Source organism: Vigna unguiculata, chromosome 9, assembly GCF_004118075.2.
Source record: "Vigna unguiculata cultivar IT97K-499-35 chromosome 9, ASM411807v1, whole genome shotgun sequence".
Taxonomy (NCBI): domain Eukaryota; kingdom Viridiplantae; phylum Streptophyta; class Magnoliopsida; order Fabales; family Fabaceae; genus Vigna; species Vigna unguiculata.
In genome coordinates, this window is record NC_040287.1 from 34,420,361 (window position 1) to 34,440,061 (window position 19,701).

At 28.0% G+C, this 19,701-nt stretch overlaps 2 protein-coding genes and 1 long non-coding RNA gene across 3 annotated transcripts; all 3 read left to right on the forward strand.

Moving 5' to 3' along the window:
• Positions 1–281: 281 nt before the first annotated feature.
• LOC114163685 lies at positions 282–1,882 on the forward strand. Its single transcript, XM_028047980.1, has 5 exons — positions 282–452; positions 1,062–1,238; positions 1,333–1,427; positions 1,520–1,625; positions 1,733–1,882. The coding sequence occupies exons 1-5, from the start codon at positions 282–284 to the stop codon at positions 1,880–1,882; spliced, it is 699 nt and encodes a 232-aa protein (XP_027903781.1).
• A 524-nt stretch (positions 1,883–2,406) lies between these two features.
• On the forward strand, positions 2,407–4,212 carry LOC114163686. Its single transcript, XM_028047981.1, has 8 exons — positions 2,407–2,478; positions 2,562–2,660; positions 2,788–2,994; positions 3,384–3,473; positions 3,601–3,753; positions 3,834–3,920; positions 4,015–4,108; positions 4,165–4,212. Exons 1-8 carry the CDS (start codon positions 2,474–2,476, stop codon positions 4,210–4,212), a joined length of 783 nt encoding a protein of 260 aa, XP_027903782.1. The 5' UTR covers positions 2,407–2,473.
• Positions 4,213–4,236: 24 nt separating this feature from the next.
• Positions 4,237–5,228, forward strand: LOC114162135. The gene is made up of 4 exons (XR_003599144.1): positions 4,237–4,308; positions 4,524–4,639; positions 4,721–4,809; positions 4,971–5,228. It is a non-coding gene; the product is annotated as an uncharacterized LOC114162135 (long non-coding RNA).
• The last annotated feature ends 14,473 nt before the right edge of the window (positions 5,229–19,701 follow it).

Consider the following 19,701-nt stretch of genomic DNA (forward strand, 5'->3'; position numbering starts at 1 on the left):
TGAAAAAGTTTATATAGCGTAATTGTCCAGGTGTCTCTTTATACAAAGATGACATTAAGATTTTCATCTAGATGGCAAAGCAAGTTACGAGAATCTTCCGCCATGAGTCAGTCCCAGGTTTTCTCCACATGAGGACAAAGCATCCCAGTTTGTTCTTTCTGAGAGAGCGTCTAGTGGTCCATTTACTTGTGACAGAACAGAGTTGTGGTTTCGTTTGTTATTTAGTATATATAGAACCTGTTTCTCTCTTTGGTCACTCACAAATTGAAGGTTTACACAGCATGGATGAGGAGTTTGGGGCAGATAACCTTGATATGTTCTTTGATTGGGACGACGACGACTTCTTACCAACATTTTTACAGAGTGACACTCCCATCACTGCTATGCAAGATCCAAATTTAATGCCAAATTTTAATTTTCAAACTGAGGTTGCTCCTGTTAACCCCCCTGCAGTAAGGACTAAGCTGCTTCTCTTTCTCTATCTTACCTTTTTATAAAGTTTTATTCATTTTGCTGTATATCTATCATTTGTGTTTTTCTTTTAAATCGTCACACAGGGTTTGCTTAGAAAGGAAAGTAAAAGGAAAAAAAAAATGGGGCTTGTTTTCTCAGGTGTTTGGTAAGAGAAAAAAAATGTGAAAGTTTGCTTTTTTCTTGTCTGAAAATAAAGAAAACGTGCATATACATAAGAATAACTTGATGTTTAAATTTACAAGATGAGCTTTCTCTTTGAAAGGGAAAGATTTGAAAAACACTGAGCTCCACATGGATTTTCATATTTTTCTAGCGTGTGTAATAAATAATGTAAAAAAGAGTAAGGAATTGTTCATATATTTTTTTTTCCTTTCATATATGTTTCTTTTCTATTATTGCCATTTATCCACTGCAAAAATTTTAAGGTCTAATTATGTTTGTGTACCACAAAAATGAGCATAATTGCGCTAAGATTAATTAAACAATTCTTTGGAAAACATACGCAACGCAGGTCACACGTAAGAGGAAACTAGAAATGTTTGTTTGTGCAGGTTGTTAATGGTAGTGAATTTGTATGAATGATCCAGGTTATGGAATCAACAGATGAAGCAGAAACTCAGATCCAACTCAAGGACCCAACGCCTTTGGTTTCTCAGGGACCCTCAAATACAATGGATTTCACTTTCGTTCCAAATCCACTTCCACCACCACCAACCACTTCGGTTATCAATGGAACACAACTCAGCAACTCTATATCATCCCAGGTACATTAATGTTGCTTAATAATTTCTTAAAAACACCGATCCGTACATAAACACGTAACATCTTAATTCTTTTAATGCATATATGCTACATTAGATGACAAGTAATCCTACGATTCGAGGACAGAATGTGACCCAATTAACTGCTTGCTCATATCAATTATCAGAATTGCAGGACCAAAATATTCTTGCGTAAGTTTTCCTGTCATTTTATGAATTATAAATTTTTTATCTCATCATAACTAAGTGCATTATTTGTTTACTTTCTGCATCCAATGCTGTAGGCTTCAACGTCTTCATTTTGATGGCGATCAGCAAAACACAGTCGAAATCAATAATTTCAATATTTACCAATCATCGTCTAATCCAGCGTTGGTCCAACCAAACCCCGTGAGTTATAACTGTTGAAAAACATGTTCCTCATTTAAGGTTGCACTAAATGTTAACTCCATAGTCTTTTCCTTTTGATGAAACAATATATCTGGAGTTGAATGCAGGTACAGGTGAGGCCAGCGAGTGAAACATACTCAAGTGGATTGTTTGCGCCATCCCAGAGACCTGCGTTTTTTCCGCTTCAGAATCATATCAGTGACTCCCATGCTGCATGGAACTCTAGGTGCTCTTTGCCTTTTTCTACTTCTACTTAACCCTTATTAGTTAGATCTCAAAATTCTATATCGATTAGAGATAAAATCAATTTAAAATATATATACTGAATGTATATCTCACCTTACAAAATTATAAAAAATTAAATTAGGCTTAAAGTCCATTTCTTAATATAGTATCAGAGTCATCATTAAGTCTATTCTATTTATATTCATTATTATTTGTTAGACATATTGTTTCATCCGCTATCAAACTAATTGAACCATTTATTATTTAGTTTCAAGAATATATTTTAGTACGAGAAATTGTCTTGAAAATGTATATATAGATACAACCTTTACTTTACAAATATATAAATTTTGTATATTTAAGTTAAACTTAGCTACACTTCTTAACACCATCACCTTACAAATTATGAAACGCAAAAGAAAACAAACATTACGACGTATAATCCCCACCTCTTTGGTCAATGTGAGACTCACAATTTTGTATCTTCCGTAATAGTTTTTTCAAGCTTACAATTAAACACGTGTGGATGGTTGTTCAATTGAATATGTATTTTTAACAGTAGGCCCCAACACACTGAATTCTCCTCCACTGATATCCATGGAGCACAGTACGCATCCAATTACATGCAGTAAGATTTCATTCATCTGCTACTTAAATAACTCGATTAACAAGTTAACAACAAAATGCATGATCTGTTTATTTCTTATTCAGGTCATTCTCTACAGTGCAGAATCAAGTGGGCCATTCCTCTGAGTTGCAGCATAATCATGATTTACAATCTCAAAATTCTACGGGATCTGTGAACTCAATGTATCTCTATCTATAGTTTCACCTTTCCTTTTTTTGGGAACATTACTGTAGTGTTGTTAACCTTTTAACAAATCAGCTTAAAGTACCAAGCACGTGGTTGCGTTTTTCTTTTTTTGTTTTGTTTTAGGTTGGAGCCATACTCGGATGTTGACAGTGCTTTTGTCACAATGCCAGCAATTCGTTACCAACAACGTTGTACACCTGTGCTGCCTGAGCCTGCAGTTCCTTCTGCCTCCTCACTTGCCAATTTTGGTAAAAAACGTAGCTTATTTGCGGCAAGCAGCAATTCCCTTGGATCCGGATCCGGATCCTCAGTGCCTCCGACCAATCAAATGTTTGGCCTCAAATTTCCTCTCTGGTTACAAGTTCACAAAAAATAAAAAAACTCCATTTATGGCTTTATATACAATTTAAAAACTTTAAATAACCATATATATGTATATATATTAATTTATCTCTCTTGTTACTTTGTAGAAATGTCAAAAGATTGTATTGGAAAGAAAAAAAAAATGGATTAATAAATCTTAATACATACAAATACCCGTTGGGAAAAACTCCCAACAAAAAGTTAGCCATAAAACGATTTATCCATTTTCTTTACAATTAATTTCTTATATAAAAAATTAAAAAAACTTTTAAATTGCAATCATCTTATTAAACTGGAGATCCATTTATGAACTATAACATTGTATTTGTTAGGTTAATAAGATTCCCTTGTTGCAGGTATTCCCCGTTTCAGGATCAGCGCCATCATCCCCAAGTTATTCTGTCTAATATCCAAGGACAGCAAAGTGGTGTCTCATTGCAACAGTGGTGAGCAACCAATTTATCAATCAATAATCATTAACACTCTCGAGTAGAAGGACACAATGCCATGTTTTTCATCACGCGGTACAATAATTTCTATATGTTGAAATAATTCATTACTTTTGAAATAAAGGTCCCGGGGTGTGCACAATCAAATCAGTAAACATAATCAAAGGATGATTACCCCTAATCTGCGAGGGCATAGTAACACAAGTTCTTGGGTAACTGAAGCGTCAAGTTCACGAGTTTCTACCTCCAGGGAGGCTAAGACTGCTCCTGGTTTAAGGTATAAAAATACATTTATTGTTGTTTATATATTCATTTCCTCGATAAAAATTTAATAATAACATAACAAAGTTTATCCAGAATACAAGAAGGAGCCATTGTTCCGAAGAATGAAGTACGAAGTAGTCGGGACAAGGGAAAAAGTCTTCAACGAACTTCATCAACTAGGTAGATTAGTTCAGTTATGTATGATTTCTCTTGTAATTTATAGCTTGTAAAATTATTAATTTGTTGTTATTTACATGTTTGAATTTGTTAATAGTTCCGAACCTTCTGACGCGATTAGGAGGATTCTGAATATGAACCCTTCGCGGTTGGTTAGGCGTTCCATCGCCGGCAGCCACGACTCTGGAAGGGTAAACATATCCGCAACATGCATTATTATTATTATGATTATATTTTTTTATTTGAGGTTACAATTATGAACATCTACGATCACCACTTTGAGTTACACAACTAAAACTGAAAAATGTGTGTTGTACAGGTACATTATGAACCACCAACTCGTGGTCGTCCTCCAAAACGACGCTTTGAAGAGTATTTTCAACATGAAAGGGTAAGCGATGTACTGGAATTTGAAAGGAGTAAACTGTTATCTTAATTTCTGAAAAATAACAAATTACATTTTTATATACACTTTTATATTACTCTTTGAAAGTGTAACATGCTGTCACACAATTATATACACTTTTACATTGTTTTCGTTTTACTGTGATGAAGAATATATGAACCCTAGAATGATGCAGTCTTCTGCTTGGTTTATTTTGTTAGGTTTCTTCCGAAATAGGAAATGCTGCAACAACTCCAACATCCCGACAAGCCCTACCTGCTCCTTACAATTATCGAAACGTCGTACCCACAAATCCAAATCCCCCATCTGCTCCTAGGTAGAATCTGCAGTTCATAATTTCGACATTTAACTTAAAAGAAGTGAAGAAACTGAACATTTTCATGGTTTGAATTGTCAGGCAATTTGCAAACTCTGTCTATGACCTAGAATTTGAGAGGAGAGGTCATCCCATTGACCCCCATCTTAGATTGTTTAAACGACCACCAGGTAATTACAATTCTCTAAACCACACTTTTGATCAAATATTGTCAGTAATTAGTTGTCTTGTTATTCAACATATTCTAATAAGTTACTGTAAGTTTATATATCATTGTAGAAACATTATATAGCAAGCCAGTTTATGACACATGGTGATTTTCTTCATGCAGAGAACTAGTTTGGCTGGAGTTTTCAGAATATATCAGACCATAACTTTCCTCAGGAGCAGTTTGATTGGAAGATTTCAATTTGTATCTTTAAAAACTCAATAGTTTCAGACAATTCTCATAAACAAAGACTAGTTTTGACAATATTATTTGCACAAATAAAATTTGACATAACATATAAGAATAAGGGTTATGTTATGTGTGCAAGTAATACTATCTGGGCCCTTCTTGCTGATGTTGGGTTCGGTCTACCAAGGTAGTGCTGGGTAGCTTTATAATAATATTGGCTTGTGTTAATGTTTTTCTGGTCAACAGACAGACTAAACCCTAAGGTCTTATAATCTAAATAGAATAATCTCGAGTGTTCTTGGTTTTCATTATTCATTGCCAATAATTTATTGAAAAATGTTTTTTTACACAAAAGACACCACTAATCCGAGATATGAAAAATATTATTAGCAAACATATTGAGTTGCTCAGTTAAGAAATTATTATTATATCATTAATAAGTTAGCTTTAGTTTTTATATTTTGAAGTTTTGGAAAGTGTTTTTATTAATTGACCTATGTTTTATATTTAGAAATTGAGATAAATTTGAAAGGCCTTTGGTTATATTTAATATTTGAATCCTATAAAGTATTTACATGAATCATAACTAGCAACAATAAGATATATTCTTATTTTCTATTAGTTAATAATGTATAAAAGAAACAGAAAAAAGTCATATTATATAAAATATTAATTTGTTTATATTTTTAAGTAGAAAAAAAGAAAAAAAAAATGAAAAGGACTACCACTTGACACCACTTGACAAAGAGGTTCAAGAGTGCAAAGGTATGGTGTACCGTGAAGTTTTACATATATTGTTAATCATTGTAGAAAAAAAAAAGGTTTTAAGTTTTCAAAAATTTATTTTCTTAAAACCTTTTTTGTACACTTATTAAAATTAGGGTCGGACAAAATGCACTGAACTACACTGAATCATTAAAAATTGCATTGTATTAAACAACAGTTAGATTGAACTGCACTGAACTGAAAAACAGTTCAAACAAATTGAATTGGACTATTTTTTTTTTCTAACAAACTAAACTGAAGTGCACTGAACTGCAGTGCACTATAATATAAACTGAACTTATAAACAAAATTATTTTACGAACTGCATTATTCTTGAACTGAACTACACTATTTTTGAACTAAACTACAATATTTTTGAATCGAATTGCTTTAATTTTAAATATTTATAAGTATATTATTAATTTTATAAATAAAAATTAATTTTATTATACTTATTTTTGTAAATAAATTTAAATTTTCATTAATCGTTGCAATTTATAAGCCGCCTTTTAAAAATGTAGTACTATATTACTTATTTATTATTATTATTATTGCTGCATTCATTTATTTTTAGTTAGAGTATACTCATATTTATATTTTTCTGTAATTACTTTATATGTCATTCTTTGGCAACTTAATTATTCACAACATCAACTACTTTTATAAGTAAATTAAATATATGCTAAACCATGTATTAACCAAAATCATGTAAAAGAATATTATTATTTCCAAATACCAATTTTTTAAAGAAATGTATCATTCTTTCGAAATATTAAAATTAAAGTTTAATTATATTAAACTAAGAAAACAAAAAATTTATTTAAAATTCTGATCTACCAAATTAGTGAAATCAGTGTTGTGGCTCTGATCTACTTAAGAATGGTTATGTTCCGTTATCGATGTCATCCACTTCATCTTATTTCACCTCGACAAATCCTACACCACCCCATTCTGTCCTTTAATCTCTTGAGAAATCTCTATTACTAACTAGGAAAAAATAAACTTAATCATAAATAGTACAATAATTAATTATTAGTACAAATAGTTAATCATTTCAAATACAATTTTTCAAAACTTTAATAAATCAATAGTACAATTCAGTTTTATTATTAATAGTTCAGTTATTTTTAATTTTATATTGTTTAGTTAATTATAGTTTACTATAATTAAGTTATTTTTGCCCAATCCTAATTAAAATTATAATTGAAGTTTAAACAAGTTTTAGGTTTTATGAACGATTAACCTAAAAGTCTCTTTTTTTAATTGAATATGTAATAAATTAAATTTTTATTTAAATTTTTATATATTATACATGTATATTGAAGTAAGATATAGATTAAGTTCTTTATCTGTACTTCCACGATATGTTAATTAATGTATGATAAAATATGAGTTTAAGGTTTAAAATAAGTCACAGATTACATGTAGTGATATTATAACAATTTTGTTTCAGGATATATATATATATATATATATATATATATATATATATATATATATATATATATATATATATATATATATATATATATATATATGCTCAATGATATGGTTAATAACACGATTACCAATTACTAGTTTCTTCCACCCTCAGTTTTAAATTTAGCTATTTTGGCCGAAGATCTTCTCAGATTCAGACATCTTGTTGGTCCAAGTCTTTTATAATCATTCACGGAAAAGTTAAGTTAAATACATTTTTACATAGATAAAAGAATTTTAAGATATTTATAACGAACAAAAGAGTACAACATATATAACGATGGTGATTGGACAGTTGATAGATAACATGAAAAACACTTCAGTCTATGTCTTTTTACTTTGATCAAGAATATTTTCTTGAATATCAAAAAGGAAAGTCAATTTTGTACAATCAACAACTAAATCATAATATGTGGTTACAGCCGAAGCAAACAATGACAAAAATTCTAGGGCATCATCACAGAAGAACAAAACATATATCTGTTAAAAATCATTTCATCAGAAAAATAGATAAATATAAACGTTAAAAGAAAATCAAATTGCAAATATTTTTACAAAAAGCATTAAAATGTAATATGCAAATTCTAGAATAATGTAGAAAAGTCTAAGATATGAGGTAAAAATCCATAACATTTTACATTTCAGTAAAACTTGTGACTAACATTCAATTTCTAGAATAACTGTGTTAGTGAAATAGGTCTATAAATACTTGTATATACTAACATTTGATGTAGATAACTTCAAAATATACTTAGGATCTTGTTAATTAGTGTTAATTAGTGTTCTAAAGGTACCAGTTAAGAACGATTAATATACATTAAATATTATAAAAGTTCATAGTTAATTGTGATAATAAATAAAATTTAACCTAATAACTATTAATACAGTTTTATTATATTTAAAGGACAAAAATACTCTTAAATATTGTACAACTGTATTTAATATTTTATTTAGTGTTCATTAAATAATATAGTTATTTTATTATTTAATTTATTAATAAAATAATTATATTTTAATGTTTCTAAAAATTAAAATCCAATTAAATATAAAAAAGTTTAAATTAATATAAAAACCAACAAAAAATAGTGTTACACATCTTAAAAGTTTACAAAAAAAAAAATATCAATTTGAAACTTCATTAAATTTCTTTTCTCTAATTTGATAACCCTGTGTAACATCTTTGTTAACTTAACAAAATCTTTGTATTAAAAAAAACAATAGTTCAATATTTTAAATTATTAATTATAAATACATGAATTTATCAATATAAAAAAAATTAATTACCTAAACTTTTAGTAGAAACCTTACAAATTTCAAAGTGCTTATTTTGTATAAGAGTTGTTTAAAAATTTCAAAGGATAGTTTTGTCTTTATAAGATTGGTTATATGTATTTATATTATTTTAATTAATGGACTTAATTATTCCGGTTTTCAATGTAAAAATAATAAAACCAAACTAATGCACATTAATTATTCTTTAATCAATGGGCACTGGTTAGCATTCTCGATATACTTATTTCAACTGCTACTTTCACATCTGACTCTATTTATTAAATATGTTTTTTGTCACTTAAATTTAAGAGAAAATTGGAATTAGTACATATCTTGGAAACTTTAACCTAATTTAGTCTCTCAATTTTAGAATGCGTGAACTTAGTTCTTTTAATCATAGTTTGTTAAGTTTATTTGGCATTTCAAACACGTTTCATGATGATATTTGAATTCATTACACCGTTTGACTTGTTTTCACCTAATGTTAGCTGAGAAATGTATTTGAAACGTCAAAATAAACTTAACAAAATTTGGTTAAATCCATCCATTTCTAAATATCAGAGACTAAATTGGTTCAAAATTTCAAAACTAGACTAATTTTAATTTTCAAATAAAGTTAAAAGACAAAAAAAAACATATTTAACCCTAATTTTAAAAGCTATCTCCACAATTTATTTGTTTCATTAACTATTTCTTGAACAACTTCAAAATATTGCAATAATTATTATTAAAATGTTAACATAGCCTTCATATTAGTGGATAATCTTGGTGTTCAGTGTTTATGTGGAGCTTTTCTGTGCTATCCTCTGATCAGTATTAAAAATACACTATTTTGATACTTTCAAAATAATTTAATACATTTTGAAATTTCAAAATTAATGATTATGAGTATATTTTATAGTGTTAAATATGTTTTTGGTCCCTTAACTTTCAGTTAATTTTGTAATTAGTCCATTTTGAAATTTTGGACCAATTTAGTTATTCATCTTTCGAAATACATGAATTTAGTCCTCTTAATCAAATTTTGTTAGGTTTATTTGATGTTTCGTACACATTTCAGGATTGTATCTAAGTTGTTTATACTGTTTAATATATTTTTACTTTAATGTTAAGTTAAACATTATTATGAAACGCGTTCGAAATGTCAAATAAATTTAACAAAATTTGATTAAAATGACTAAATTCACGTATTTCAAAAAATAAAGAATTAAATTGCTCTAAAATTTTAAAATATACTAATTCTAAAATTCACTAAAAATGAAATAATAAAAACATATTTAACTTTATTTTATATTTTAAAAAAACAACAGAAATATAATATAAAAAAATCAGTAAAAAATTCAAATTCTGTGAGCGTAAGTTCTCGAAGGCATCAAGCTATACATATTTCTGACGCGCAAAACCCAATGAATCAACTTTCCATACCAAATATAATAGAAAACCAGAATATTAACCAATGATCCGCTTATCCAGCCTTGGTCCACCCAAACCCTGGTATAATTGTCGAAAAAACATGTCCCACACAAGCCTTTGTTTTTTGTGGACCTTATTTATTGACCATCTGGACATGTATGCAGGAACATGCAAGGGCGGTGAATGGATAACCCCACCCAAAGACCTGCGTTATTTCCGCTTCACAATCATATCAGTAACTCTTATGCTGTTACGCTTTTTACTTCTACTTAATTATATTTATTCAGTTATGCACTTACAAATTATAAACCTCCAAAAAGACAACAAAAATTGCATGTCTCACATGGACCCTGCCTCTCTTTTAGTGCCAGACTCAAAATTTTGTATCTTTCTAATTTTTGAAACTTAAGAATTAAATATGTTTGCATGTGCTCATAATAACGTTCATTTTGAATTATGAATTTTAACTGCAGGCTTCAGCATAATTACTATTAACTGGTCAACAAATCAAAATGCATGCAAAGCTTGTTTTTATTCAGATATCCCCAGACATTAACAACACTACATAATCAAGTGGACCCTCATGCCTTGATCTAGGATGTTCATAGGTCGGATTTGATCCAATTCGGATTCCTCACCAATCCAATATCATTCAAATTGAATATTTTAAAATTTATATTTTACTGTTTAATTTTCTGGATTAATCAAAATTTTGTACTATGAACAAATTCTCAATTAAAAATTAATTTTAAAAGTTAAAAATAATCGGTAAGTAACTATAATAACTAATTTAGATACCAATTTATAAAATACAAAATTATTAATTATCAAAATAGTTATTATTATATATAAAAAATTCTAATTAATCACTAAATTAACTTTTAAAATTAATTATCATGATTTTGACTATAAAAAAAATTTGTCACTACAAATTAAGTACCTAAGTTTTGATTACTAACTTAGTTTTTCGGTCGGTCTCTAATTAATATAAAATTTTAATACTCACTCCTAAATTTTAACAAAATATTATCTTTAACTAAATTTTAAAATATATTTAAAAATTTAAAAATATTAAAATATAAATCTGAATTTAGTCAGATATTCATAAAGTTTTATTTTGTTATCTGAAACCAGCTATAATTATCCATTTTACTAAATTTTGTTTATCCATCATTTCCAATTAACTTTGAACTTTCTCATCCCTACTCTAAACCGCGGTAAACCGTTGATTTGCGATCTCAAAATTTTATTTAGCTTGTCTACTCACTCTGTCCTAGGTATCTAGATAGTATTTCACCTTATATTTTAGAAATAAGTTACATAAAATGTAACGTACTCTTGTGGAAAAATTAACCCACTAATAAATCAGAGTAAATTACGTTAATTACTAAAAAGACTTAAATTTTTTTGTTAATTTTATTTTAAATATTTTTTTAAAAGAAATAATTTTATATTTTGTTATTAAAAGAATTATACAAAATTACTACCAATTCTTTTGTAAAATATGTTATATAAAACACTATCTCTAAAATAATTTACAAGAAATAATTATTCACAGAAAAATTACCTGTTAGTTAAAATTTTTAGAAAAAATAATGAAAAGAAAATTTTCTTACAATTCTTTTTAACAAATTAACACAAAAATAAAATATAAAAAATTTTAAACATGTGATGTTGCTATTTATGTCAGAACTGTACACATATCTTAATCTTAAACTTGTTGTGAATAGGGTGAGCATGTCGTGTTTAATTAAATTTGGATTCAACTTGACCAATAATATAATTTAAATTTAATATTTTATAATTTTATTTGATCATTTAATTTATTAAATTAATCAAATTCAGGTTGTTCGGACAGTGGATTAATTTGGTCTGGATTTTCGGATTGCTGACATATATTAAATTATTTTTTTTTAATGAATTTTTTTTAAATAAATGACATAAATATGATAAATTTTTAACATAAAAAAAATTATATATGTATAGTTTTAATAATAATTATTGTAATGGACTATAATTATATATAACTTACTATTAAATTTTAACAAAATAGTATCATATTAACAATAGAATTTAAAATTTAATATTTATTTACAAATTAGTACTATTTGATTTTTTTTTAATTTACATAAAGTTCTTTTTATTTGAAGGATGGGGTCAAATTTTTTTCCATAACTTTCTCTTGCTATCAATTTAATTATATCCTTTTACGTTTCCCCCACCTAGACGTTCTAAGCGAGAAATACTTAATTTTGAGTTAATTATACTCAACTGCGATTGTAAAAAGAATATTTATATTAGAGAACACCAAAAAGAAAAGCATATTTTGCATGTCTTCAAAATAGGAATTTTCTTTATTTTGTTTCCATGCGCGTTTTTTTTTCCTTTTTATAAAGACCTGAATTTCCTAGTCCATATTTATTACATTTTATGAAGAAATATCACTGAATATTATTAACAAACAAAAGGCAATTCAAATTAAGGTGAGTGTTCTTAATGGAGAATTAGATTCCTTTTTCTTTTTCTTTTTTACTTAAAATGGCATTTTTCAGGAATTCTTTTTGTAGTCATAAAAATTGTACTTATTAAAAAATTTTGGATGTGTTTGGATTAATTCATCCCATGAATAAAATTAGAATTTGGATTCTTTGTTGGGTTTTGTTGTGTTGTTCTTCTATTGTACCTTTACAATACACTGATTACCATTAATTTTGACGTTTTAAAATTTATTAAAAAGATATTTAAAATATCAATACAATGTATTTTTAATGCTCAACAGAGAATAACAAAAAAAAAAACAGTAGAGAATCTGGACTCATAAAATTATGGATGTCAAAGTGGATCAATCCGATTCACAAGTTGCCTTATTACCAATTGTGCTAAAAATGTGTCAACTTAACTTGACTCATTTTTTTTTTGTGAATAAAAACATTCGTAATCTGACTTAACCTACCATGGATTGGTGGATTAATGGATTGACTCACCTAAAAATATTATCAAATATTATTATAAATATAATATTTGAAAATTAAAATATCAATTTAAATAACTTGACAAAGAAACAAATTAAACATCTAAACTATTCAAATATTATTAAACATTCTAGTACTGAATTAATATAATAAAAAATTTGTCAAAAAAATAAGAAAAACTAATAAAAATTTATTCTTAGAAAAGGTAAAAATAAGAACAAACAAATGTTATATTTAATTTTATTTTGGAAAGAAGTTGTGTTAAAAAAAGCTAAAGAGGATAAAGATTTGTAAATCAAATTATAATATATAAGTAAATTTAAAAAGATAAACGATATATATATATATATATATATATATAATTTTATTACTCTCTGTAAATATTACCAAGACAATTTATTATGATATATTTAAATTATTCATGAAATAAGTAGAATCAATTTATTTATGGAAAGAAGTTGTGTTAGAAAAACTCAAGCATGTTAAAGATTTCGTATTGTTTACATATATGATTAAATTATAATGACGCAAAAAGTTACCTTATAAGTGAATACAGTAATATGAGATTTAGATCAACCTATATATTATAATTTAGTTATATTTCTAAATGATATATGATCTCAATTTATTATGCTGTATATCCATAAAATATAAATAGAGTTAATTTATTAACAATTACATATTTTACTAATATAATCTTATTTATATAAATTGCTAGTTTTTATTACAATAATTCATTTTATTTATTACTATTAATAATAAGAAAAGTGGAGAAATTGTAGTAAGAAAATGGAATTCAAAATAATCTACCAATATGGCATTTTTCAAGAAATTTTTTTGTTGTCATAAATCTGTATTTATTAACAAATTTGAATGTGTCAGGATTAACTCATTGCATGAATAAAATTATAATTGTAAAAGTAAGTTAATCTGACTCATTTTTTGTGAATAAAAAATTTTGTAACCTCACTCAATCCGTTTTAATGGGTTAATAGGTTGATTCACTTAAGTGGATTAATAGGTTGACTCATTTAAGAGCATTTAATATTTTTAATTTATGTTATATATTCATTATAGTACAGTTAATGAGAATTGGCTCAACTCTTTATTTTATAGTACTATAATCAAAGTATTATTTTATAGTACTATAATCAAAGTGTGTTCATTTATTTTACCAAATATTACAATAAATATACACTATAATAAGACAGTCCTTAAATAACAACCAATTTTAGAGTAAAAATAATAATTGATTAGTATAGTGATTAATTTAGATGCTAATTAATAAACTAAAAATTATTTGTCTCTAAAATAATCACGATCATGAATAAAAAACTATAGTAACCAATTAGACCTCTAAATTGATTACTAATATTAGTTAATAAGATTTTAACTACCAAAAGAATTACTGTCAAAATTGGTCACTAATTAATAACTCGTTTAATCTGTGGGTTAAGTGAGTCAGTCCAATTTAACCCACATTTAAAAAAAATTAATTTTTCTTCAACCCAATTAGACATGTCAAAGTGAGCCAACCTGACTCACACGAGTTGACTCACCACGAGTCGGGTTGAAAATGAGTGAACCCAACCTAACTCACTTTATGGTGAGTCAGAAATTTTGCAACTTGGCTCAACCCACCACGGTTGGTAGGTTAAGTGGGTTGACTCACCAACCCACATAAAAAATTTATTTATGTATTCATTTTTAAGTATTCATATATTTAAATAATTTTTTAAGCAATCAATGAGATGACAATCACAGTAAAATCAATAACCAATATCTTGATCATGCTCACCTCCAATATATGATGAATTATTTCCAAGAAAATGTTCATATAATCCAAGAAAACATGGCTAATATTACATATTTTTTGTCATACTATTCAACAAAATATAAATAAAAAAAGTACACACTTTTGTCATGCTAATTTAGAAAAATTTGTTTATAAGACGGTTTGATTGAGTAATTTACTATAAAGATTATAATTAAAGATTAAAGTATCAACGTATATAACTTGACAATCAAATTAATTAAACATTCAAACTATTCAAATATTATTGAACAACATTTTAACATTTATAAATATGAAATTGTGAACCTATATAATTAGGGATAGTAAATAATTATTAAGAAAATTTGTAAAAAAATGTTGGTGGATTAAGTGGGTCAACCCACCCTCAACCCGGCTCGAACTCGTTTAACCGGTGGGTTAAGTGAGCTGGGTTAAGTTCAACCCACTTTTTAAAAAAAAAAAAACTTAATTTTTCTCAACCTAATCCGACTCGAACCTGTGGTGAGCACTCATGGGTTGATACGCATTTTGACATCTCTAAACTCAATTCTATTCAAACTTGTGATTTGTCTAATTAACTTACGAGTTGAAACTCATTTTGACATCTTTAAATAAAATCACATCTTTTAAAAGATTTTATTCCGTTTAAAAATATGTTCAAATTATAATACATAATGTGATAAAAATTTCACATTATTTAGATATATGATTAAATTATACTTTTTTTATAGGCCACCAAACCAATTTTATTTACAAAAATAAGTAGAGTTAATTTATTAACAATTACATATTTTACTAATATAATCTTATTTACAAAAATTGCTAGTTTTTATTACAGTAATTTATTTTATTTATTATTATTAATAATAAGAAAAGTAGAGAAATTGTAGTAAGAAAATGGAATTTAAAATGATCTACCATAAAGTGTTTTTTTTCTTTTAAACATCACTTTGTGTACTTTTTTTTTTTACTTTTTTTTCGCGTAATTCTTTTATGATCATTTATTAATTTTAAATATTTCTCACATCGTTCAATACTTTTTTACCAACTATGCGTTAAAAGTTAAAGGTGGGGTGTCATTTGGATCAGAGCATCAATAATGTATTTTATAAACTCTTGAGACGGTTTATGCATGCAAAAGTCAACATATATGTATCACTGCCATTTAATAACTAGTTTAATTCTGAGTCTCCTCTAACGCAGTTTCAGAAATCTAGACAACCTGCTTCTGGTGGACCCAATGCTATTAATCTGCAACTTTGTAAGAGGTATTTTTTTCTGAGAAATATTAACTACAACACACTCAGTTTCATGCAGTTAAACTCTTTATGACATATTTTATTTCATCATTATAATTTTAAAAGTTTATTTGCACAGAGTATAATGCACAAAAAGAAGACAAGGGTATTTGATTATGGAAGGTCCATGCTTTGTTGACAGCAAAGCTTCCTTTGTTGTCTCTCTTGGGAGAGGTCACATTTTATATCATCATAACATAAAATACATCATTAAAACGTTATAAATGCAGAGCGTAATTGTTCAAATATGTTTTATATAAAATACACAAAGATGACAAACAAATTTTATTGACAGCAAAGCATCTTTGTAGTTTATCTTGTGAGGGTTTCTTTTTCCTTCCATTGCATGCACCAGCTTTATTATAAATACTCAATCAATGTGTATCATTTTTCTCTGTCTCTTTTCTCATACCATTCCCCATCATTTATAGTATCTCTGATTTCTTTCCTCTCTTTAGGTGCTCCTTAACATTTGAGGTATTTCTGAGTAATTTCTTTTCTAATTTACTCCAGAAAATTCTTTTCTTATTTATTCCTTTATCTGAATCTCTTTCTGTCTCTCGTCACTCACAAATGGATTGTGTACAGAACATGGACAGAGATTTTGAAGCAGACAACCTTGATATGTTCTGTGACTGGAGCGACGATGATTTCCTACCAACATTTTTACAGACAGACACTCCCCTCACTGGTTTGGACGATGAAAATTTAATGGAACATTTTAATTCTGAAATTGACTTGCCTCCTCTTCCCGCTTCAGTAATTTTCTTAACTTTTAATTTTATTTTATAAATCTGACTATATATGGTCATGCATAGCAGGAATGGAGAAGCAAAAAAAAAAAAAACTAAAAACCATGAAAAGGAAGGAAAGAAAGAAAAAGAAAAGAAGGTGGTAAAGGGATGATTTATAAAACAGCTTTTGTTAAACAGAAGGACAAAAAGAAAGACAGAACAATTTCTTTTATCTTGTTTAATTGCTTGGAAAATAAAGGGACACACGTGTATACAATTATATTAATATTATTAATAAAAAATAAATATAATTTGATATTTTAATTGCAGGACCCACACGCTTTCATGCTTGCTTTCATGCTTTCTAACCCTAATGATGCCGCAACTGTTTCTTTTGTTTCCAAATAAAGTATATAATTGTTGTGTACTTAACTATTTTAAACTCTGATTATTATTCCAAATAAAGTATTATTAATGTTTATTTTTTTCCAAATAAAGTATGTGTACATCACACTTACCATTATTCTGCTACTGTTTATTAAAATTTTCTTTATAGAATAAGCAACGCACTTTGCATACATTATCCATAAAAAAGAATCTATAAATGTTTATTTGTGCACGTAGAGAATGATCGTTAATTTACATGGATTATACAGCTTTTGGAGCCAATGAATGAAATGATGGACACAACATGGTCTTACCAAGCTTCTACTGCAGAACCTCTCACTTTCGTCCCCAACCCGCTTCCTCCGTTACAATCAAACATCCCAGTTCTTAGTGAACAACAATTAAACAACCCTCCATCATCATCATCTGGGGTAAATTAACAATTTTTACTGCTACCCGAACGAAAAATTACTACATCTCTTATCTCATAATGTTTCCACGTGTATATGCAACTTTAAAGTAATCTTACTTTCCTTTAATCGTAATTAATCAGGAGGGGTTAATGTTAGATGGAGCTGTTCCATCTCTCCAAACCCAAGACATGACCCTAGCTGGTTATTTCGATCAACTCTCTGAACTGCAAAATGCGAATTCGGTTCCGTAAGTTTTTCATTTCATTTTCTGAATTATCCATTTTTATCTCATCGATCATAACCAGTGTTATAAAATGTTAATTTAGCAGAATCGGAAACAACAATTACAATGTTATCAACACTAATCAATCATCCTCTTACCCAGCACTGCTCCACCAGAACCCTGTGAGTATAACTGTTAAAAAAACATGTCTAAGTTTGAAGTACATATATTCCATAGGCTGTGTTTTTTTTTTGTCAATATCTATACTTGTATGCATGTACAGGGAAGATCTGCGAATAGTGAAACGGGACAGTGGTGTGGTCCTTTTGCCCCACACGTAAGATCTACGTTAATAACGCAAAACGAGGATACCATTAACTCTCGTACTGCGTGGAGTTCTAGGTACTCTTTTACTTTTTCTACTTCTGCTTAGTACTTATCCAGTTTGCAACGCACTTAAAATTTTTGAACCACAAACGACAACAAAATTGAATGTCTCACACAGGAACCCCACATCATTATCGGTGTCTGTGAGACTCACAGTTTTGTATCTTCCTAATTGTTTAACCTTATTACTAAACATGTTTCCATGTTTTCATAACGGCGTTCATTTGAATTTGAATTTGAATTTTTAACTGCAGACCCGAACAGTTTCAATTCTCTGCTTCTGATGTACATGGTGCACAATACGCACCCAGCTATACGCAGTACCATTCCATTCTTCAACTTCTTCTTGCAATTACTCGATTAACATGTTTACAAGAAAAAGCATTAACTGTTTTTATTTTTTATTCAGATCCCCACAGCCATTCACTCAAGTGCAGAATCAAATAGACCATGCCTCTAATCTGCAGCAGGTTCTGGATTTACATTCTCAAGATTCTAGAAGATCTGTCTACCCCACGCGCCCAAGGTATATATATATATATATATAACAGCATTTCAGCTTGTACATGAAATGTAATATATCGTTAGGGTTAAATATCTTTTTTTCCGGTGAATTTTGGAATTAGTTCATTTCGAAATTTTGAATCAATTTAATCTTTCATTTTTTTAAAATACGTGAATTTAGTCTTTTTAATCAAATTTTGTTGAATTTATTTGATGTTTCGTACGTATTTCAGGATTGTATTTGAGTTGTTTATAATATTTGACACATTTTTGTTTTAATGTTAAGTCAAATATTATTATGAAACGCATTTGAAATGTCAAATAAACTTAACAAAATTTGATTAAAATAACTAAATTCACGTATTTCGAAAAATAAAAGAGTAAATTAGTCCAAAATTTTAAAATAAACTAATTACAAAATTCACGAAAATGAAGGAAAAAAACATATTTAATCCATATATTGTTATCATGGAACAGCACAAAGTACCAAGCTTGTTGTTGCTTTTTGTCATAGGTCGGAGCCGTTCTCAAATCTTCAGCCTGGTTCGGTAACAATGCAACCAAACACTTTTCAACCAGGTTATAGATCTATGACGCCTAATCTTGCAGCTCCTTCCGGGTCCTCAGTTGCTAGATATGGTCAAAACCCTAGCCTATTTGCAACATCAAGCAGTTCCTTTGGTTCTGGATCTTCGGTGCTTCCTAAGTATGAAATGTTTGGCATCAAAATTTCCGCTTTATTTATGAAAAAACAACATAATATTAACAAAAATTATTTTTCTGTTTATGACATAAGTTCAGAAAAATACAATTAGATTTGATTAACTTATCTTTCTATTTTATTGATTTATCTCTCGTTTTCTTTAATAGAGATGTCACGATACAAGAAAAAAGTTTTAAGAACATAATGTCTTCAACAACTCTCTCTCTCTATATATTTGTGCTCAATTTTATTAAAATTTTGAAATCTACTAATACAATCTTTACATTATGACACTTTATCAAACAGTTTCAATTTAATGT